Source organism: Chaetura pelagica, unplaced genomic scaffold (genome assembly GCF_000747805.2).
Source record: "Chaetura pelagica isolate M959 unplaced genomic scaffold, ChaPel_1.0 scaffold207, whole genome shotgun sequence".
In the NCBI taxonomy this organism is placed as follows: Eukaryota; Metazoa; Chordata; class Aves; order Apodiformes; family Apodidae; genus Chaetura; species Chaetura pelagica.
The window spans coordinates 1-24,998 of NW_009953929.1; the positions used below are offsets into that span (position 1 = coordinate 1).

General features: G+C 37.7%; 1 protein-coding gene across 1 annotated transcript; it reads right to left on the minus strand.

The window, feature by feature from the left end:
• Window positions 1–101: 101 nt before the first annotated feature.
• SLC25A36 (solute carrier family 25 (pyrimidine nucleotide carrier ), member 36) lies at window positions 102–16,524 on the minus strand (the record flags this gene model as incomplete). The annotated part of the gene is made up of 5 exons (XM_010001651.1): window positions 102–391; window positions 2,446–2,512; window positions 9,783–9,883; window positions 12,550–12,627; window positions 16,349–16,524. Coding segments are annotated over 5 exons (712 nt in total), but the record flags the coding sequence as incomplete, so codon positions are not given.
• Between the last annotated feature and the right edge of the window lie 8,474 nt (window positions 16,525–24,998).

Consider the following 24,998-nt stretch of genomic DNA (forward strand, 5'->3'; position numbering starts at 1 on the left):
AAAATTACTTGAAAACTTCTATTAAAAAAAAAACAGCAAAACACATCTTTTTAGGACTGAGGATATGATTGGATATCCTCTGCTGTATCTGCCCCACTTACCATGGGGATATGCTATTGATGTTGCACAAGTTTTGGAAGTGGCAGCAGCCATCATCATGCCAACAAAGTCCGAAGCTTCTTTTGCTGATTCATCCTCATTGTCCATGGCAGAAACAGTCTTATACTCCAGTAATTTTCTCTTAATACTCTCATAAATAACAAAATGAATAACAGTCTCAGATATGCCTGCATAAGATGCTGACATTCCTCTGTAAAAGCCTTTAACACCATCTGATCGATAAACTTTTCGGACACATTCAAAAGCACTCATGCGTTTTTCTCCACGATTCCTAAAAAGGAGAGAACAAAACAGACATCAAACTGGTGCAACCTGAGACTGGAGAATAACTAAACAGTTTTCCTTGAGTGACAAGAGGAAACATCTTACACTGAAGCTGAGAGGCTCCAATTCAAATGCAATTAACAACACACAGAACTTGAGGTGGAAGTCACAAAGGCCTTCAGCACTAGATAGGCGAAGCACAACACTGCACCCAGGCCAGACTTGGTAAGGTGACTACAGAACAAGGATTATGTAGGTCTCTGCAGGTCTAGCATTTTCTTCTGCATAATGTGAGTAGATCGCCCCTAAATTTTGCCTCAAATATACAGCTCCACAGCATGGTAATGATGGTGGCTGAGAGTTCAACCAGAAGGCTTCACAGCACCACAGCCACCACCAAACAACTAGTGTATCCAAACAGAGCATACTAACCAATACATTACAGGTAGCTATGACTTGATTCAACTAAGCCCCCACTTATGTCAAGGAAAATGCTAACTAGACATGGCTGTACCAAGCAGTATTTGGTAAATAAAACCTTATTCCCATTTTTAGCTTGCTTACTAATTGAGCTGTGCATATTGACATAACATACCACATACAGCTGGGCAAAACCATTACAACACTGCATAAAAGACACTTTATTGCAGCAGAGTGCAGGCACTTGAAGCATATGGGTTCTGCCACAAGAGGTCTCCTGAGTGAGTAACTCACAGATTAAAACAGCAAAGAACCTTGTAAGAAAGTTAACTCCTACAGATAGTGTCAAAGCAAGACAGTCAGTAGCAGCAGCTATTATGGAGGTAGGTGTCACTCAATGGCAGAATTTAAGTCCTGATGGTCTGAACCTGCCATGGGGAACAAGGTACCAAGCACAATTAAGAGAGTGGACGCAGCTGCTGTGCTGGGATAGTTAATTTTTTGCATCTTAGCTGGTATGGGGCTGTATTTTGGATTTAGACTGGAAACAGTCTTGATAACACAGGAATGTTCTAGCTATTGCTGAGCAGGACTTACACATAATGAAGGCCTTCTCTGCTTCTCACACCACCCCACCACCAAGGACACTGGGGGTGCAGAAGAAACTGGGAAAGGGGCCAGGTGGGACAACCAGCTGGACCTCCAGCTGTCACTCCAGGGGCACCCCAGCTCCCATATGTCCCTGCTACACCTGGACAGGTACACTGACACAGACTGCTCTAAGAGTTTCTCTTCTGATATGCAAGATGCACAACATTGTCTTGAAGGCCAAAGCTAGGTCACTCGAGAAATAAAACACCTGCCTTCGGGACCTCTTACTAAGGGATTTTTGAGAATTTCAACAGAAACAAGATAAGGCCAGAAGTTTGTATGAAGCAGAAGAGCTGAGAATGCAGATTATATTAGACTGGCCCATGTAATTGCACTATCCTACATAAACTTGGAACATCCTTCTTCAGGTATCCCCATGAACAATGCTTGATAAAATGCACAGAAATAATGTTTATACACCATCCATAATTATTGCTTATATTTTAAGCAATTTAACTAATTTATCATTAAAAAAAGGAGGCACAAGATGCCATTAGGTTGCACATAAAACCAAAAACCCATCTGAATTAGTCATGGGATTATCACCCCAATCACATGATAGCACAATAAAAAAATCTCACAGTAAAAACAGTTCTGGGATACACTTACTATGGTCACCCTGCAGCTGACAATAAGCCTGACTAAGAAAAATGCTAATATTAATTTTATTCAGGAAGTCCAACAAATCTCCAAAATAGAAATATGAGGCTCATTAATGGATGGCTTAAGAAAAAAATTTATACTGCATACTAATTTCTACTCAGACTGTTAACCTTGCAATTCATTCCAAGTTTTCAGGCCAGTGTACTGAAGTACCTCAAGCAAACCTCAGAACAGAGAAAAACTACAGTTTAACTTGTAGCTAGATCAGCATCAGCTTTCTGATTTGAAATATTGGATAAAGAAACATTCAATTTTGGGATGCAGAACAGATTCACAAGGTCCAAGCACAACCTTATCACACAGTGAGATCTCCCATTGTCACTATACCTTGCATCAAGCTGTAATCGTGTCTTCACCAGCCAAATGGGATTAGTTGTTGTGATTGCAGTAAAACCTAAAAATATTTTAAAAGAATAGTTAGATGTGAGAGTATGACAAGAGCAACTGCATCTAAGTCCAAAACACACACAGTAAGGAACAGTGGATGCAAAAACTCGGACTATACTGATTTTTAGAAAGTACCCATTATAGCCCTTAATAATCCATACAGCCAGTAAAGTTTTAGCTTATTTTTTATTTTACATTAAGTAACTTCAATTTAGCAAGAGACTCCCCATTTAAAATAATCACAATTGTGTACATTGCTCAGCCTATCTAATCATACCAACCCTGTTTTGGTATCACAGAGCAGCAAAGCTAGCTAGACTAATATAAGCCAATTGGGCAAACATCAATAAGAATGCATTGCAGATAGAGCTATAGCAATTTGAGATTGTACAAAACATTGTGTTAGTTTAATTTGCTACCTGAAATACAATCCGAGTTTAAAAGCATGCAGACTGAATAAATACTACTTTTGGTGCAGTTAAAAGGCATCCATTACTCTAAGTCAGGAGACCTTTTAATACTGAACTACAAAGAGCAGTTAAATTTGAGTGCTAATGTTTTATTTAGTATTCAAAGCAGAGATTGTTGGTTGGCCTAGGAATACTTTTATAAGCATACGAGTGTTTAAATTGTTAAAGTAAATAGTATGACTTCTAACTATCCAGATTGACAGCAACTATTCAGGCTTGCATAAGGGTTAAAGCTTTGATTTTCAGTACACTAAAGAAAAAGGAAGAAAAAGATTAAAAAAAAAGAAGTAAGAATCACTCTTACTTCTGCTCAACTGTGGAGAGAAAAGAGCAGAGTGAAAGGCAGCTCTGAAAAAAAAAAACAACACAAAAAAACCAAAATAAAAAGCCATCTTGAGTTGTGCGTGCACCATTAAAAGGTGTCATGTCTGCAGGAAAGAAGAGGAAGAGGGAAAAGCTGGAAAATGGCCAGGCAAGAGATGATAAATTTAGACACTTGCTTTCGAAGTGACACACATCACTTGTATATCACTACAAAGACATGCTGCCCTCTTGCAAGGGAATGGACTAGGGGTGTGAGAAAGCAACAAAGAGCTACCTTGTTCAGTGCATTTCTAGTGCACAATACTTATACAACAAACAGGCTACTGATAAGCTTGTTTATGGAGATCATTAACAGCTTACATATATTTATATGTTCAGCAGAACTGCTTGCATATGTGTTACTTAAGTTCACAGTCTAGGTTTACATCACACACAAATGACTGCAATACTCAGAGAAATGCCAGGGGATCTTAACTGTCTTCAGGTTGGTTCTGTCCCCACCCCCAAATCTTAAATAGGCCATTATGATCTAGTTGTAAAGACAAATGACAAGGTTTAGCAGCTACTAAGATTAGCTATATTTGTGGCAACATAGCAAAACCACATTAGAGATTTCAATTTAATCTTTTGATTAGGTTTTAAACTGACTTAAATCTCTTACTAAAAAGCTGTGATAGATGATAAAGTTCCAGGGTTGTCTTTTTATACACCACATGTCCTTGTGTCTAGGTAGACATACAGCCTTTCTTATAACAGACTGAAATCCTAACAAGCCAAAAGTATTTTATATCTGCATTTCATGTAGATAAAGAATTGTGTAAAAACTCAGAGCACCAGGGAGCTACTCTGCCATAACAAGGCATGGAGCGTTTTGACAACACACTACCTCTGCAAAAAAGGTTCTGTAGTTCAACCAGCCAGAACCCTTCTGACTTGTCACTTAATGCCATAGAGATTCCAACAGCATCTGAGCACGGGTTCAACCAAACATAAAGGAAACACTGTTTTTGTATTTTTTCTATTTCTTTATACAAGCACAAAGAAAGCTTTAATTAGATTTTATTTCAAATCAGAATCTTTCTGCATTTATAGTGTAGCAAAGGGTACTAGAAATACCCAGGACTGCAACAAAAGCTTGGAAAGAAGGTGCAGAAAAATCACTAACTTTCACCAACACATTTTCCAGTGAAAGGCTTCTCTCCAACAAACAACTAATTAGTTCTTAAGTCTCCCCTAGTTCTTAATTACAAATGAGCAAGATCAAAAAATCTCTTGCATTGCTATTTAAGTTGTAGGCTTTGGAATTTTGTTACTGCTAGATAGTATCTTATCTGCTCAGCCCTTTCTCCTTCCTATTCAACCCAGAAAGGCAGTCTCTGTAGACCCTAAATTTGGAACAGGATTAACAAAAGTGAGATCAGAGGCAATGTTTGGGTGGCAGCAGTGAGTATTCATGCTCAGCAGCAGCCTGATCCTTCAAGGCAGGCTGGGAAGATTATATTGGAAATTGCCAGAGAAGGGTGGCTGGCACAGGACACAGTCTATTCTGTCAGAGCTTGCACTCCCTGAGCTGCTCAAAACATTATTTAGGTGTGGCACCCCTAACAGTAGGATCAGACACTTTGAAACATTGCCAATTTTTTTCCTAGGGTTGTAATGAGGCAAAATTGATGACAATTTGAAGCACAGCTTTCAAATCAAAGAGCCTTCAATAATTCAGGCTTCAAGATAAAACAACTACAGCTCCATTCTTACAGGTAGTATAGTACAATTAGTGGAACAGGCAAAATAAATTAGGAGTTGAGTGATGCTGACATCAAGGAAAGCAGTCCAAAACATGAAACACACCATTTGGTATTTTTTTTATAGGTTAAGCTTTTATTTCTTTTAAATATAAAAAAATCTGTAGCAAGTGTATGTGTCAAAAATAAGTAGGGGGCTTTCACCAATTACTGTGAAGCTCTATCAATTATTTCCTTTTTCTTTTCAGAAGCCTCAGTGAACTTAATAAAAATGCTTATCAATGTTTTGTATCCTCAAGAAAGATTCCAGATTCATTAGAAAGCTAGATGTATTTGGCCATATGAGAAACTTCCGTATTTTTCTGTTTTGTTTTCTTCTATGAAATTGTATTCCAGTTTCAAATAGAATTATCTCAATCTACTTTCTCAGCTATACCAGCTACACACAGGTAAGATCCCAGGTATTCCTATTATGCATCATATTTCAAAGGTTATTTTTTTTATCTATAAGCCAATGTAATTGATACAGACACATGGTAATATGGAATGCTGAATTAAAAACCTAAAGTAGTAAAATGAAAACAAACCAAAAGACAACAGAAAGAGACAGAAAGGAGATTATATATTTTTAAAAAAGAAAGAGGCCTTTGAAATAATGTGACAACACAGAATATCAGCTGCAGCATTTTAAGGGCAGCTCTGGGACACTGAAAAAACCCCAAAAGGCCTTGTTTAACCCAGTAGGGACTTTGAATTAGCCAGAGCTAGGTAAAGTAACAGCTATCAGTGAAAGGTACCTTCCACCTTTCCCTCAACTCTACAGAAAAAACATAACTCCTCAGAGTTAAGGAGAAGTGATGTCTTTGCACAATGCACATCATCCAAGTTCAAGAGAATAAAAGTGAATTCCCCTTACTTTGTTTATTGAATAGATATTCCAAACCCAATGTGTGGTTCTTACACTAGAGGCTGCAAGAGACGCTCAGTTCAGTACTCACGAGGTTTAAGTTAGTCCATATTGCTGCAGGAAGTGACCTGCGGATGGGGAGCATGAGATGACACGATCTCACTCTTTTCACGGGAGAAATGTACAGTAAATGCCTAAAATAGACACAGGCTTTTCTGTATCATAACAACAAGCAGTGACCTCATCAGACACATGTGTACATATCGAATCCCATTGGAAGGATTTGTGAATTAGTTATTGTGAGATCTAACTGTTTTCAGGTACAAGTTTAGGAAAAAAAAATCAGAACAGGCCACAGATACTCAAATAGTTGTGTAAAATGCACTGAGTACTGAAATTTCTCTTCATTTGCAGCAGTTCAATTTTCTCTCTCCAAATACTTACCTATGCATTTAATTTACAAGTGAACCCTCCTTCTTCCCCACTCCCTCCCAAATATCACTCAAAAAAGCTAGCCTTGTCCTAGGACTGAAAAAGCAAGACAGATGCCTTATGAAATCAAACTTTTTGTATTAACTAAATATGCATTTTATTTGCTATTAAATAACTGTGTACATACTGCTAAAAAGTTACCAAAGTAGGGTGTATTTTTAAGTAATGAAGTGGTTCCAATTTTTCTTAATAATAAAAAATAAATCTGCACTTGGGTTGGTTTGCCAGTAGAGTTCTAGAAATAACAGCAATCAACAGAATACAAGGCAAAGTAGTTTTGCAGCAGATTTGAAATCATGTTGTCTGAATGAGGCTATGAATCATTAAATAGGCAAATCAGAAAGGCATACAGAAATCCAGCATCTCATTCAGTTCTCTACAGTTTTTATTCTGTGGCAAAAGAGTCAGTGCAATGAGAAGGCAGAGCTCAGAATCAATCTGAGAATTTAGCCTAATTTTGAGGAGATAAGCAGAGATAAGCTGTCTTCACATAAGCAAACATTCTCATTCTTCTATTAAGCTTCAGATATATTCACTATCCAAGTTTGCAAGAGAACTATGTAATATGCTGAGTAGTAAGCAAAAGATTGCTGAGTACTTCTTCATGTCAATACAGATATTTTAGGTATGAAAGTGAGGTGAATTATTTGCTGGAAGCTAGCACACAGCAAGAGAGGACATTAATTTCTAATTGCATAAGGCATCAGTTACTTAGTATAATTGATCCTCCTTGGTATAAAACAAACTTACTAAAAGTATCTTAATAAAACCAAAGATACATGTTTTAGCTTAAGGAGGAACAATCCGGCCTAAAATCCAACAAAAACTCTTAATACCACACCTCAGCTTCTCACCCTCAAAAATGCCATGTGCATAAAATAATCCATATTTAGCAAGGACATCACCCTAGACTGAGATACTTAAGAATTAGCATATAACACAACAGTAAAGTCAAGTAAAGCTCACTACTTACAGTACCTTCATAAAACAGTAAGTTATATATTGTTTTTATTTGTCTTATTATTGTATTTTGCAACCTACAGGACAAGCTTGAAGTGCAAACGCCAGCTCATGCTCGTTAGGTATTAGAAGCTTTTATGTAACAGAAAGGTGATATCCCCCCAGAAAAAACACCCCTCATTTAAGACTGAGTTACTCAATTCCATACTGAAAATAATGGCAGCTGCAAAAGAAAAAACCAATAATTATTATTGTTTTGCTAATTATTACAAGTGTTTATCCACCTTGCCAATTTTGAAATCTTAAGTTCCAAAGCAAGTATTATGGTGATCTGTGTTAAAAATCTAAGCCAACCAATTAAGAGCTCACATTCAATTTTGTCCCCATTATTTTGCCATTTCCTTAAGTTTGCATTATACAGCAATACAAACCTTGCAGGTAAAACTTAATAGGTGGTTTAAGTGCATTTTCTGAAATATTAGAATTACAAAAACAAGGTTAGCATGTTCCCAAATCAACACTGTTAATTTTAACTATAGTCCTTCTGATGTAAATCAAAATGCCACCAGTCCTGAGCATCAATAATTACTTGTTGAATAACCTTCTTTTAAAGGTCTTCCAGAGAAGATCTGTAGTAGACAGTGCCCAGACATTTCAAGAGAAAGAGAATTGTGACCTGTAGTGTAAACCTGCACTGGGCATTCAGTTTCATTGGCTATATTGTGTAGAAATAAAACTGCAGGACTAGGCAAGTGTGATAAAGGTAACAACCACAGTTATTCAATATTAAAACTCCTATATAAACATAGAAAAGGAAATAAAATAGTTACCCCAGTCTCCTGCACTCCTATGTACAGATATGTAATACCAACCTTCTGGAAGGGAAATGAGTTAATAAGCAGATACAGAACTGGACAAACTACAGCCTGGGTTTGCAAGTACTTGGGAAAAGTCACTACATTAGATCTCCATAAATGTTCTCTCCCTTACAGAATGTGGGCAGTAACTTCCAACAAACACACTGACACTTCATTTGCTGCAGCCTTGCACGAGTTACACAAGCTGTCTTCAACTGAGGATGGACTTGTTTCTATTTCCCATACTTCCCCTTCCCACCAAATTTAAAGTTATGCTTTATAGCCTTCACAAAGAGCTGAAGACAATTCCATTTTTCTTAGAGCAACTAACCTATTAGGAAGAACTCTTAGCAAAAGCTCTTTCCATCCCATTCCCTATGCTATTCACCTACAAACAAAACACAAATTTCCAGCTGATAAATTGTGTATCACCTGAGCATTTTTTTCCCATTTAAGACAAAACAGCTTTCCTTACATCTCTAACAAGGTTACAAACTGCCATAAAATTTGTCTTGTGTTAGAAATTAACATCAGTGTGCTATTTAAGTATTAAGCTACCATTAATTTATTTTTAATGATATACCAATTGATTTTTATCATACTACTACCAAGTATTAAATAAAAAATAATTTTTAATTATCCTGACATCACATTTGGCAATCCATTCCAGATTGCTAGTACCCACATTAGATATATCCCCTGGTTGTAAAATTTGACAGTAATTAAACTTTAGACTACTGTCAAATTGTCAGAACTCATCTGTGAGGTGTCTATGGCCTATATAGACAAATAATTTTGAAAATTTGTTTTTGCATAGGAAAGACACAGGCAACAACAGGTAAAGTGTTACCAGCCCAAGTTTTGTTCCCCTTCTTAATGATCCCAAACCACAGATCATACAAATCAAACAACAAATATTGGTAGCTGCTAAAATTCACCAAAGTTACACTGCACATATAAAAGAGGAATTTATTTCCGGAGACTGAAATATATGAAAACTACAGAAATCTGTTCTTCCATGTCACTTTAGTGGTAGGACAAACTTCAGAGAATTACATTTGAACAAAGGAGGAGAAAGTGTTACACACAGTTTATACATATGTCTGCAGGCATATTTCAAAAGGACAAAGACAAGTCTTATGTACAAAGCTCTAAGAGAAAGTGATGGTAAAAAAACAGAATAAGCATTAAACTCGAGTCCAGTACAAAAATGTTTATACCAGAAAGAGTAAAGTTACAGTTTTGAATGTTTTTATTTCACAAATTTACAACTGAAAAAGCAGGCATGCAAGTTTTTCTACAAAAGACTATTCCCACAGAGTTAAAGATCTTCATTAGCACTTAAGTACAGAGTTTCATTAATATATGCTCTAGCTAGCTACTTTCATGAGAAGCCAGAGAAGGTAACCAGTACAAAAAGATTATTCAATCACTGAACAATTTATTTTGTTTTCTCCAGATTTAATGTCACCTCTTATTTGCAGATACAACTCTAAAATGAAGCTAAAAAGTTACAGATTCTTACCTGCCACACCAGCTGAAATCATGTGTACCTGGGTAGAATCTGGATTAAAAATATTGTTCAACTTTTCCTTGCAGTTTGAGTAAGCAGCAAAATATATTGCTCTGAAATTAGAACAAAATCCAAGTTTTGTTACATTTTATGTGCCAATTCTTTTACAAGCAGTATCACTAATATCACTAACTCAAGCTGATATTGGTTCAAGTCTTACTTTCTCAATAAAAAAACCTATTCTACCAATAACTCTTGCAGAGTAGTGTCACTACCCTAGGAATGGAAAAGAAAATTAATCATTCTTCCTAAACTTTCTTGGACAACAGTTTTGACTAGCAATTAGAGAGGGGAGGCACAGATTAATTCATTAGAAATATGGCAGTGATTTTTGTGACACTAGGAAGTTTGGGCAGGGAAGTAAAACACTGCTGAACTAGGAATTGAAGATACTCTATATTTCTTTAATGACAGACCAAATTTGTTCTAATGGACCTGAACTCATTTCAATAGCATTAGTTAAAAAAATAGCATGTATGGAGCTTTTTAAAACCAAACAGCATACTTAACATTCAAGATGCAAATACTGACAACCTGTGGCTACACTTAAAACTTGTATATAAATATTTGTATTTTAAATGCTAGAACAGCTGAAGTTCCTATCCACACTTTGTTTCTTTAGCTCTGTATTTAGAATAGACAGGTTTTTTTCTATGAATACACTACAAAAAATCTGTTAACTTGTACTATATTCAAGTCTATAAACTATATTCAATTTGTATTATATTCAAGTCAAAACAAAGCTAGACATCAAAGTCAACACACCAACAATATATAAAGTGCTTGTTTGCACTCATTAAAACTAAAAAACTCACTCATCTAAAATTCACATTTAAGGTTGCAACTTTTTTTTAAACTTACAGATACCCCTCTACAAGGGATAAAACAAACATGCAAGTCTTTGTGAACAGAACATTAACCTCACTATCTGTATAAACATGTTTTTCTTTATTATGAAAGAAGATAAAGTGCTTGCTTCATGGGTGTCATTTCTGAAATGGAATCTGCACTCATTTAAGCATACTGGATGTGTTATGAAACATGCTCCTCTACAGCTTATTTAAACAAAGAGCTGCTGTTAAATCCACTTAGCTAATGCTTAATTGAAATGAAGGACTGGATGGAGACCGAGTCAGCTGGAGGGGAATGAGGATGTGCTTATTTATATGACTCCACACATTATATTAAGTTGACATTTTCAGTAGTGGGGAGGGGGAAAACAAGCTAAGTATTTCACCTGGGGTGAAAATGGAAGGGAATTAGAAGATTTAATATTTACTGAAAAGAAGTATTTGCAATTGATAATATTTTTCATTGAGGATAGTGATTTATAAAACATAATTCATTGCCATATAAAAATTGCTGTTAAAAACGTAGTATCAGTGTTGAACATTCACATCAGACTTGACTATCAAAAATACTGGCTTTGCAGATTAGGAAGTGCAGATATCTCACAGGTGTCAAGAACAAAGAAAGCTGCTGGAATTGCTTCAGCTTCTCCAAACAGCAATGCTAAGTTAGGGATCAGAAATGCCTTTAAAAAATATGCTAAAATAATGTTTTTCCTATTCCTGAATTATGTCTTCCTCTTATTGCTGGATCTACAGAACACCACCTCATCTATCAGACCTAGGCAGAAGACAGATCAATGCTGAAAGCTAAGGCCAGTTCAACGAAATTTTCCAGAGGCATTCACAGACACCTTAAACCAGAAAAGTTAAGATAGTCTCCAACAGGGTGTGCAGGAGACAGGAATGTTGTTTTCAGACCCAAAAAAACCCAAACCAAAATGCAAAACCAGGGCACTAGGTCAGAGAAAGAGTAAAACCTTTGTGGAACACATTACTTCTGCATAAAGACTTGTCTCTTAAGCAGAAAGGAATAAAAGTGAGCCAGAACTACTTATTCGTATTAGTTCTCCAGAACTTCTTCCATACTCTTCCGTAGGTATTCTCCTAATTTTGGATTGAATTTAAGCTAACACTTTTATGTAGGGATGAATTCAAGATCTGGCACAATCTGCACATCACTGACTGCCAGCAGCAGCTGAGTAGCTACAGTATTTGTGCTGATGCAGAGCAGCTGACAGCAGCAATACCACTGCCAATTACAGCAGATTTACATCCTCATTCTTCGTATCCTGAGACTGCCCCAGTCCCCTCTGGAGTTCAGCCCACTGCTGGATCTACTTTCTCTGGGACAGCTGACAATTGTGTGATCCTACACAGTCTTTCCCTTTTTGATGCTTCAGAACAGGCTTCCTACTGCAGAGAGAGCAGTCAGGGCTTCCCCAGAGTCCAGGAAGAAAGACCAGTGCTTTTAGACTAGTCACACAGATGCTTCCTGAACATGACAGATTAACTGAAAGCAAAATGTACCTTTGTATTTTCAAAGGTGCAAACTTCTTGCTTACGTGTTCAACTCCTTAAATATTTTCCTTCTTAACTAGACAAAACTATAGTACACAAAATTATTATAGCAGCATATAGGAATTTAAAAGCTGAGACAATTGGTGCAGGGATGTGGGACTAGAGCTGCAGAGTACAAGAGGCTCAGTTTCTCAGACATCAGAATTACTACAGGAACCAAAGGTTATTTTCTATTAAGTATTTACAACTGAAGATGCAAAATTCACTTCAAATAAACTTTAAATCCCTTAAATAACGTACAGCAACCAAAATTTAATCAAATTTCATTTACTGCACATATTTGTACTTACCTGGAAGGAGCAACACCTACTAAATTAGGACCCAGCCCTCTGAACAGAGAACGAGGACCTTCATTTTGCAAGATCATCCTAGAAAATAAGAAAGGGACAACACTGTAACATTCACATCAAAATTTAAAAAAAACACTGACCACCATAACTACTTTGTTTTAAGCTTTACTCTGTGTAAAACTTTAATATCTGACAACACAATTGTCCACCAAAAAAGCAGACGTTTCCTAGAATCAGAATAAAAAAAAAATCCATTATTGCTTAACATGACATAGAAATTCAGGAACTAAACACAGAAGTGAAGTCTTATGTCAACAGACCTACCTCAAATATAGGAATACATACATAGCTGGAGTTATCTGTCATTAGGAAGTTACAGAAAGCATCCTCACATCAGGGAGAAAATACTAATGGAAATTTCATGCAGACTGCTGCCTTCATGCTCTTACCCAAGCTCTGCTGCTGTGCTGTGGAGCCAGTGGTTTTCCCTTTTTCCTCATTCCAGAAAAGAATTTTTACCTCCTCACACAAGGTAACTCACTTAAGTTTGAGATTAACTGAAAAAGGAGTGTAAACACAACAAAGAGCCACAGCCACAGTTCAGGCCTAACATCTTGTGGTATCAGTGGACTATAAACACTACTCTGGAAAGACTGCTTGGGTGCCAGGGGGATGTTATCTTCCATCTCTGTGGGATTTACAGAAAAACACAAATATAAGCAGCCAACTGAGACCTCAAATGAGGCAGTACTAGTCCTTAAGGTTTTGGAACACCTATTTATTGCAACAGTGAATTTTAGAAAAAATTGAAAACCATTATGCAGCAAGGTAAACTGGCACAGTAAGATGATATCCATTAATATTCAGTTTGAGCAAAATCCATCTGTCCAACAATTCTGATACATTATCAGATATGGTATTTTTTAAAGTATGGTAGGAAAGAGGGGGAAAAAGCCTATTTGAATCCCATCACTGCAAATTGCTCTACTAATTGCTTTAGAACCAGATTTGAAGTTAATTCTTAACTACTCCACTAGATGTTGCAAAACAGAACTCTGTGCTTATTGATTTAGAAACACTGGCCAATACACACAGATAGTTCTCCTGTATATTTCTTCTTCAAAGAGACATGCAGGTTAATGACAAGTCAACTACTCAATAAAGCAAAGTACCCTTGTATAAATGGCTATTTTGTTTGGAATTTACTATCAGAGCAAACAGGTGAAAGTCATCTATAGTACTGATTCACCACAGTTCTGCTGCTAAATCAAACGGAAAGTTTACATTTGCTTTCAGTAAGCAAAACTAAAATAGTTATTCTACACAGTTACCATCAGTATTTAGGTACACTTGCATGTGTCCAGCAACATGTTAAAAATTGCTACCACCACAACACCATGTGTTACACATACATATATATGCACATACAACATCTGCATGTACACAAAGCAGCAGGAACCTCAGTGTCTTAAGAGAAAATTAGGAGTGAAGTGCAACAGATCTATTTGCTTCTTCTGGATCTACAGCATCCCAAGACTAGACAAAACAACAAAGAGTGAGAGGTTGCAGCAGACAGGTTTATAATGGTGGTAATTACTGACCCTCTTCTGCATTCACAGACACAAGCTGAAGGAGTTTCAGAACCTACACGGAAAATAAGACCACCTTTTGCATTATAGAGCAGATCCCAGAGCCTGCATTGTTTATTGAAAACAGTAAACAGCAAGTCCATGGTTGGAAGAGCAGCACAAATGCTTGGTATGACCTCAGCTGATCTGCCTGTGTCACATGCAGAAGCCTGCAAGGAGAGGCTGGCCAGACTGCCATTAGCAAGGTTTAAACTCAGCAAGGTTAGGCAGGAGAGGCACATGCAATATGCTATAAACCACACTTAAGAATTAGTGAATATGCTTTTGTTGCCAGAGAATGCAGACACCTGTATCTGTTCTGAATTTGTTTCCTGACAGAAATGCCTTTGAGGTCACCTCATTTGACACTTAAGATGCAGAACCAATTCCACAACAGTTAACTGACATTCTGATATCATTTCACTCATTCAGCCTACTCTTAGACTGACTATTGTGAGCCTTGAAACACTACACTGAATTTGGCATAAAAACAGACAACCAAACCCTGACACCTACAAGTCAGGAAATACCTAGTGACAGTAAAGACAGAGGGATGCAGTTTGATCCTCTCGAGTTACAAGTGATAGAACAAGAGGCCTTGAGTTGTGCCAGGCAGGGTTTAGATCAGATATTAGGAAAAGTTTCTTCACTGAAAGGGTTTTCAGCACTGGAACAGGCTGCCCAGGGCAGTGGCAGAGTCACCATCTATGGAGGGACTTAAAAGCCATGTAGCTGTGGTGCTGAGGGACATGGCTTAGTGGTGGCCTTGGCAGTGCTGAGTTAACAGTTCGACTTGGTGATCTTAAAGGTCTTTTTCAACCAAAATAATTCTATGACTTCTAGTCTCTTAACCAAAAATAATTTATGTTCTGCATCTATGTATTTTTACTGTCATAGTCTCTGGCCATGTCATTTAGGTGTTTTTCATATTTACTGTATATAAAGAACTTGAAGCCCAGAAAAGTTGGTTGGCATCTCAGTTGTTTGATACTGACCAGGAAAAGGCATACAAGTAAACAACAAAAGCAGCAGAAGACACATTCTTGTTTCACAGAAAAACATGCCTAAGAAGCAGACTTTAAAAAACCCCACAAAACAAACAAGCCCTACCAATGAAGTTCATCATGGACTACCTCTCAGTCTGAATTTGCTTTCTAAGAATAAGATAATCCAGGTTTTAGGATTGTTTTTAAAGCATAGCAGGCTTCTAGCAGAGGGACACATGAAACAAAATCCTGCTGTTAATTTAGTTACATTTCAAAAGAGAAGATCAATTCTTAACTGCACATTCAGGGAAGGTAAAGGGCTCAACTTCACCCAAAAGAAGCCAAAAGGCAAGTGTTTTGGACAGAGCTCTCCTTCCTTGTCACAATTTGAACTATTTGGGTACAACCCAAAAGCAAACTCTATCCTCTAACCAAATTTAGCCTAAAAACTACATTGCAACTGCTGGAAGGGGCTCCCTACAAACTACTTGTCACTGATTAATTGGGGATAGAAAATGGCTGGTCCAAGTACTATTAAATTCTTTCAAATGCAAACATATCCTTTCTGGAGAACAGCTCATCTAATTCCAAAATACTGGAGATACCTTCCCATAACCAACTAGCTCAGTCCTCTAAAGTGAAATAAGCCCTGCCTGTGGTCTGTACTAGCAGTTAACTGGGGCCATACAACTTTCCTGCTGGCAAGGAGAAGAAAGGTAGTCCCCATTCAGTGAGGTGCTATGCAAAAAACCCATCCCCGATCATGGCAAAATCTGGCCCTACTTACCTCTTGCTAGCTCTAAAACAAGTGTATCTAGTCACACATCCATAAGAAGATACCAAAAGGCAGGGAGGGTATAGAATGGTAAAAACTGAGGGACACTAACAAGCTAACAATTTTCATAGGACTTCTTGCCCCCATATTCAGCAACACCTATGATGTGGACACAAAACTGTTAAAGTCTTATACTAACACAGAGTCTGGCACTTAAATGCTCCCAGTGAGTTTTGGGGACATACTTTGGAGCTTAATTAAAAGGCTTAGTTAAAAGGCAAAATATGGAAAGTCATCTCATGGTAGCATCATGACAAACATAAGAGTTCCAATCATTCATACACATCTGTCCAACACCTCCCTCCTCCTGCCCTCCCTAGATGAACCAGAAACATAACATACACACTTACTTCAAACAATGGAGAGGTCCAGGAGAAACTCTAGTTACTCGGTTGACACTAGCACCATTCACAGTGTTGAGATGGACTTCAGAGATGTAGAGAGTCACAGAGGAGGACTGCAACCGTGTTTTCACAACTTCCAGTGGGCATGTCAGAATTGCACCGACAGTACCTCCACATCTGCAAAAGAAACAGGATCATCAGGAAAGTAACTGAAGGATAAATTCACATATAATTAACATTATACCCAGCACAGTCCAATTGAAAAAGATGAAGAAACTACTGAAATATGTATGGCAATGCTGCAGTTACTTTTCCTTGAAGGCAAGCAAACTCCTAAGTCAGTTTGTTAACCCTGTAAGTTGGAGTGAAAATTTAAACAGACAAATAAAAGTTCCCAAAGTAGTGCAGGTGCACAGTCTTCAGTACATGCTGTTCAAATCAGTTCTGGAAAATAGCTCAGTATATGAAATGTTTAACTTCTCATGGTAAATTTTAACTTTTTTTAATGCTCAGTGTCCTCCTGACCACAAACAACATGCCAAAAATCCTTAAGGGTAGAAGACATTAATGTGCTATGCACAAAGCCCACATGTAAAAAATGTGGTGTGGCAATTCCATAAAATATACTTATGAAGACATCTTCAAAACTCCATTTGAACTTACTGTGAATGGAACAATTCTGAGTATTTCCCAAGTTCTACCGAAGTTCTATCACAACAAGACAAATTAGATAGATACCATAGAGTAGAAGCTAGGAAGAGAAGAAAGCTTTAAGTGGTCAACTAGGTGAAGACTTGGAAATTTTGCTTGAGTCTGCCACTTGTTCCTGTGAGCAAGCCAAGGCAAGCCACGCATGACTTGTGCTGACAGCCATTACCCTCATTCTGCTCAAGCAGAACATAGCCAAGAACACACTGCCTTGTAGCTGTGCTGCTCAGAGGATTCTTCTGGTGCTCGTTCATAACTGATATATTCATACATACATTCCTAGCTGTTTAACTGTATCACATACAGCCTTTGAGGGGAAAATATCAAATCCACACATTCCAATCACACAGACAAACCCAAATTCCTTGGCATTACCATTACAAACAAGAAGTGCTTCCTTTGAACCTTTTCTGAGATCAGTACTCTTAATTTTGCCTAATACCTTTCCTAAAACTGACCAGGACACTACATGTGCCCTTTTAAAAACCAAAAAATCAAACCCAGATTTAAATTAGCCTATTAATTAATGCAACTAACAACTTAGTCTGAAATCCACTAAAACTTCATGTGCTAAATTCAAAGGGTCCAGCACTAGAGCTCATATGATTCTGACAAGATAGCCTCATGTTAGAACAAAATAACTGGTAACTAACACATCTCCAAAGCCTTTAAAATAAGCTGTAAGACTTTTTAAATATTATTTTTAAAATAATGGCTTCCAAAATGCAAAGGAGAGTTCAGTACCAATCAGGAGTAATAAACAGCTAAGACTCACAATTTCCTATACACTTTCACAGGAAGGTAGCCTTTAGTCTCCTGACTCTCTTCTACTGCAGAAAAATCATGACATTTGTTAGCACAGCACCCAAAAAAAAAAAATCACTGTTCATATGAATTGAACTGATAATACCAAACAGCTGTAAATAATTATAATGTTGCATGACATTCACTTAATGCTGTATTTAAACCTAGTGACCTAGAGCTACCCTATTACTAAGCCTAAATGCAGCTTGTCCCACCCCTAACTCCAGGATTAGACTGAAGTCTGCTTTCTTCCAAGTTTTAATTGAGGAAAGAAATCAAGCTTGTCAGTCTGGAAAATAAGTGTTCTTACACGAAAACAGAAAACAGTTTCCCAGTGTGCGCAGTACACAGTATCAGAATGACACAGCTTTTAGAGTAGCATGTTTAAAACAACTCTGAATGAGCAATTCACTTACTTACTCTTGTAATAGTAAGCTATGAATAGACTTTTTAAAAATAAGTGTGCTAATATTTACTTTAGCCAGTGTTGGAAGCAGTAGGAATCTGTAACATGGTACAGTTCATTACATGAATATCACATGAGAAGCACAGTTAGGTACATCAGCCTCAAAACAACCTGACATGAAGCTTTAGAGTTTGAGCATCTTCAAGACAGACAGAAAGTAACTGTTTCCTGCAGTTCAACATAGACACTGCTGTATGGCAAAAATGCCTGTGCAGGCAATGTAGGAAGTTTGCTTTAGTTTACTTCCTTTCTTACAACCACTCTGGTTCTGATACCTTCAAGCCTACTCCCTTCAAAATCTGTCTGAATTTGATTTCAGACAGGTTACATGAGGACTTGTTTTCAAGTAACAGCAAGAGAAAGCACATGATACAGTTTATATTAATGAGATAAATACTATGGAAGGGGGAAGGAGGTAGAAGGCAAAAACCTGGCCTGCATTCTTCATTCTACACCACTTGGAATTTGGAGCCTTTAATGCTTGTGGCTCCACAGCTACATCGCACTGGAAAAGTTTTCCAAAGTTGACGATTAACGCTGACCCTGGAGCTTGTGTCCTGCATGACATCCTGCATGCTGCCCTGCACCACACCTGCATCCCCACCACATGGGATACCCGACTGCAGCACAGCACTCTGACCTAGCTGCACAAGGGTTAGAAATACTTTCTTCAGCAATGGATTACCATGATACTGGGGAATAGGGCAGACAAAGCTACTCCATGCATGTTATTTTTAAGTCTGCCTACAGCAAGCACTGTTCAGTGATAATTAGCTGATGTAACAGCAGCCAACACTATTTTTATATGTAATATAAGGAAGCAATACATCTCCAACTTTTGCTTCTGTCAAAATGTAATACCTCACTCTTCCAGTCCTCAAAAAGCCCCATATAATAAAGAAAGCTTTCAGAAATGGAAAGAAAGAAAAAGCCCCTGGATGTTGAGGAATCAGACCTTGTTCAGCAGTCCCAAGATCCACTAAAATTGAACTCATCTACCAGGAACTACAATGACTTATCCAGTCCACTTGAACTTCAAGGTAAACATTGCAAGGCTTGACAAAATTCTGTTTATGAGAAACTGTCAGTAAACATAGGTTGTAGGTAAACAAAAGAGACAATTCAATAACTAAGCATCCTGTATAAATAAACAACTTCTAAGAAGCACACCAACTGTTCTGTCATCAGCATCAATGACAGTATATTTTACCTGCAAATATATTTCTGGCCTTGCTTATTTAACACTACTGGAAACACTGTGAGAGACAGCTACTTCCTTGTGCTCCAAGTCCTTGCAGGCCATTAACAGCCAGCCACCAGCTCCAGCTTGGCAAAAGTGTTCCATAAATTGCCAGCACACTGCCACCGCAGTTCCTGCTACCTTCCTCATTTGTAAAAACATTTATTTTATAAGTTAAAAAATTATTAGGTCTCTTCTCCTTAACACAGGTGGTATTTTGTAAACTACTTAAATTTCTACCATCTAAACCCACTCTGGGTTTCAGCTTCTCCAGTCATGTGCTAGGCCCCAACACCTAATTCATGATAACACTTACAAATATATAAGTTTTCCTCCAGGATTAGATGAGTTTCACCTGGTAGACTGAGCAGGTAAGCAAATACACTCCTGGTAACAGAGTATAAACTGGAAGTAAAGGGCAAAACCCAAGACACTCCTGTGTCTGAATATTTACAACAGCTTCTAATGAATGACATGTAGAAAACTACTTGCTTGTATTATCTAACCTAAAATTGACATTTGCCTCTAATCAATGTTTACTACAAGCCTTTTTCAGCTTTGCCAAGTATAAGAAAAACTTGGAAAGCTTATTTTCAGCAGAAACATCTGATCATACAAGGGCATGAAAATCCTCTTGCAGGTCCCAATTAATCTGAAGAGCAAAAGAGCAAAGACCAGTAGGTAAGTCCACAAAAACAGCCTTAAAACAACAGTTAAACTAGTAACAGTTGCTACCTGACATTTCTTGGACAGAGGAATCTGGGAAGTTGAAAATACTCTCCTAAACTACAGATTATTTCAAAAAGCACCCATGAAAAAAACAACAAAACAGTTATTCTTAATTTGATCCCTAACGTGCATTTACAAGTCCAGCACCCTCACCAGCTTAAACTGAAACAAACTCGGAACTATTTGGGCTTTAAACTCTGTTGGAAATTCAACACAGATACAGTATCAACAACCATTTTCCTGAGAAATAGCTTTATAATATGTGAGACACTAGAAGGACAGAAATACACACGCTTCAAAAACCTAATCCTGTTTGACATTCAAATCCCAGGTTCTATTTCCAGAGATGGCTGCACAAGAAAACCCTATTATTGCAAGTTGAAGGTGCCTAAGGAACTTTGTCCAGAGTATCTTCTACTGATACCTTATAACCATGTAAGTAACAGCAGAAAAAGCTCCAGCATGGATGAGTATCTACACTTAAGGGACTGGACTGAATGCAGTCTACAAATGCTCCAAAACAGATTATTATTCCCAACACCAATGTCAGCTAATCTAGAATTGAAACTGTCAGTTCAAGTAAAAGACCTTTTTAATTGCTTCAGATAATTATGCATTTTATACAAATAATAGTAGAGGCTACATAGTGCTAGTCTCAGATTTACCTTTCACAGTATATGTAAACACAGCCTCAAAGGCTCAAAGATAAACCTTGACCCTGTTATCTTGGGTCTACATTCATTCATGTTTTTTACCAGCTGTTTCTCTTTCCTGTGTGAAAGTGAAAGTCCCACACAACTACTGGCTACCAAGTGAAACAGCAAGAAAAAGGAGCTCAAAACTGTAAAAAGAAAAAACCTAAGCCACTTGCAAATAGAACTCCTTCCAATCTCTTTCTCACCAAGTGCAAATCCAGGTCCCAAATCTATCAGCTGTCTCACAACACACAAATAACTTTCACGTGAGACAAAGGTGCAGGTTTGGATATTAAGTTTACAGTACTGCTCTTTTAAGGGTATGTAGGAGCTTGAACAAGTACAACTTTCAGAGACAGCAAGAATTTATCTCATTAATCCTGAATTTTCAGAGTTTTCCTGTTATTATATTGTTAAAACTGTATATTACACACCTTTCCATCTTTAGTGTTAATATGATGACCAGAAATACTGGCAGCCAGAAACACTTAACCTCCTTTTATTCAACAGTAAAGTGTCTTTGCAGAAACTTAGAAAGTCTAAGTTAAGCTAACATCCTTAAACTAAAAATACTAATCAAACTTGCTATTCCTAATGATCAGCCTAAACCAAATATTCTCCTGATGTGATGTTTTTCCTGTTTTCATTTGTAGGTTTCTATATGTAAGCACAAAGAAAACAAGGATCACTGGGTTCCATTAAAACAAACACTAAGTACAGTGTAGCTTATTAGGAACCAGGGTAAATAAATATTTACCATGACATTTGTATTCAGTAAAAACAGCTGAAAACATCAGTCATCTAGAAGGTAATAGGAGAAACACATCAGCTTTGCCATCTCTTAAGTACTGACAGCAATTTTCATGCAACTTGGTAACCTCATGGAGGGAAACCCAAGCTACTCAGTGCTTTAAACAAACACTGTCTTATTCCTCACAGAAGAGTATCAGAACAAGAGGATAACCTCAGGCTTGGACAGGAAGGTATTAACCTTCTCATATACCTTACAACAGCAAGAACTGTTTCTGAAAGACATCTAGGGTTATGCCAGGAATGTATTTCAGGGTAGACAGGAGTCTAAGTGTCCAGCAACTCAGTTATGGCTCAAAGAGGCTCTGTTCTGAAAGGCAGTAAAAAAGCCTGCTACATTATTAACTAATACCATAAGTCAAAAAACCCCAAGAGATCTTCTGTCTTTACTTCATATACTTCAACTGTCTGATCTTTCTGAAGAATTCAAGCTTTTACCTTAAATACATTTTCTGAGTCTCAACTATTTAGGTCACTGCAGGGATCTCTAAGGACCTCTGAAGCCAACACCTGAATGTTTGTTCAACATACCAACTATTATTCCAAGTAGCTATGTCCAAAACATACTAGCCTTCCCTAGAAAGCAAACATTAAGGTTCTGCTACTACTTTAGTAGTTTTAAGTAATCTAATAAGTAAAAAAGCACATAACTGTGTAACTTACATACTTGAACTGAAATGTTCCATACTACCAACTATCAGTACACACTGTCTGCATTGACATGTTGATATTTGACTTGGATATAGAAAAACAGAAGATATGCAAAAAAAAAATCTACCATTTGATTCATGAAGCAAAAGTTCTGAGCAATGCAACTGAGTAGCTCAGAATATTAAGAACACAGTAAATCAAGTGTTTCATCTGAAGCATAATTTTATATCAAGATCCAACACTACTGGCACCCAGCTAGTCCCTGTTTCCACAAGGACAAGGCACTATTAGCAAATGGAGCTGTGGTAACCACATGGTTTGTGGAAACAGAATCTGACAAATGGGGCCACCCCGACAAAATATTATTTGAGTGATTTTAGATGTGCCAGAAAGCAAAACTCAACTCCAAGTACATGATCAATCCATTCAGGTACTCTCTCTGCAATTACTCTTGAGTATGCCACAGCATTTTTGCCTAAAGCTTAGAAAACTACTCTCACGCTATGTATTTTCTGCTTCTAAATGTGATTGCCCCTATTTTTCATATAGAACTTCAGAGAATGTCCTATTTGAGAAAGTCAAGATTCAAGTAGCACATAGAGGAAGAGGGCTGCAGCTAAATGAAGCAGTACTCACAAACTAGTCTAGCAAAATCGTTTAGATAAACATTATTTTCTAGGAAAAAAATGCACCACTTGTATGATGATGCAAGAAATTATATTAAAGACACTCCAAAATGATTAGTAGATTATTCCTTTTTAGACTTCAAGTTAGTATTTCTACCACAAACTACTGGTTGTATTTACATTTAGCATACAGTCATAAAACAAAAATGGGATTCTCAGAAGCAAAATTACTTTCATAAAAATTACTGTAGAAAAAAAAAGGTAAGTAGCAGTTGCTGAGTAATTCCCTCAAGACCACTGTTCCAGTGGTCAGCACTACAAGAGTCTATCAACCTGTTAGAAAGAGAAGACAATGCAAGGATAGAAGAGAAATGAAGGGAAAATGACCGTGAGAAACATAAAACTAACTCCCAACATAAACTTACAGTGGCCCAGAAGTATTGCAGTTCAGCACTTATTCAATTGATCATAAAACAACTTAGGCAGCTACAAAAAAAATCCAAGGATGGCCCCACCTACATTTACTAAACCAGCAATGTCATTAGTTACAGTTTCATTACAAAAATCAGGAACAGAAAACTAATTTGGACATTACAAAAAACAGGCCAGCAGATTAAGATAATCATGTTGTTTCCATACAGTCTCCAGTAAAACCTAGAGGAAAACAAAGCTTCCTTCCTTTTTCTTTGAGTTTCACTGAAGACTAAAGATCACTCAGGTGACCTGTAGTCCATGTCTGCAAAGAAGTCATGAGATGACCCTGAATAACTTTTCTACTGCTAATGAGACCAAATATACACTGTCAGCTTTGCTGAACTGCTACATGAAACATGTGGCTGGCATATGAGGAATCAGCATTCTGTCTTTTCCTCCCAATATAACCCTTGACCCAACTGGCTAGCACCTAACTGTAAACTAGTATTCTCTGCACAAGATAGGAATAAACAAGCAATCTTCTTCTGGTTTTAAGTTTCAGCTTTATAAACCATCTCTATCATTACTCACAATTCTAGTGATCTCCCCTGTGCAGAGCTATCAAGCCTGAAGAGCTACAATAAGGCAACATTCCTTTTACTGCTTATTTTTCAATGCTTACATGGACATTAAGTCTAAACAAAAAAGTACATACAGCTATTACATCTTCCACCTCCTGCTGCACTATCACTTTCTTTTTTAAACAGAAAGCCAGAAATTGGGACAGGGCAGAAGGGGTAAAAAGCATCCACATAAAACACTAAAATAGATGCATAATGCTGGAAACCAGCAAAGTGTGTCAGAAGCAAAGGAAGTGCTCATGTCTGTCCAACTCACTCAGACCTGTTGAGTGTAAACACTACATTATTCTTCCACTTCAAACACCTCAGTCCAGGGACTGAGTTATTTTTGTCAAGGATAAGAAAAAATGGAAATCCAAGCTTCAAGCTCTCTCAGGGGATGCAAAGTATGCTCTCAGCCTGTCACTTCTGCTTCTGCAGCCTCGCTTGCTACCCAAACGCACTTTCATAGTTAAGGATCACCCACTTTCTTTATTAAGGCTGTGCTCTCTTCCCACTCTATACCTGGAGCAACCACAGGCTGTGTAACCACGTACATCTCAAACACTACAAAGCTTAATAAGAATAATATCTGCAAAGGGACAAGTGTTACCTCAACCCTAACTCAGCCTAAAAAGCACGCCTTTACTTCTGTCTCCCCTCCGACTCCCGTCTTCGTGGGCAGAAAGCAGCATGACCTTGTCAAGCCTCGCACCTAAAAGCGGCACAGAGCAGAGCACGGCAACGCATGTCTGACCTTCACCCTCACTTCCCCCGAGGGCCCACATACAGCCCAACCGGTACCGCTGACAGGAGGCAAGCCCCCGGGCCGGGCCTGCCAGGCACCGAAGGCCGCGGAGGACTCAGGCTCCCGGTACCGGCCCCGGGGCTTG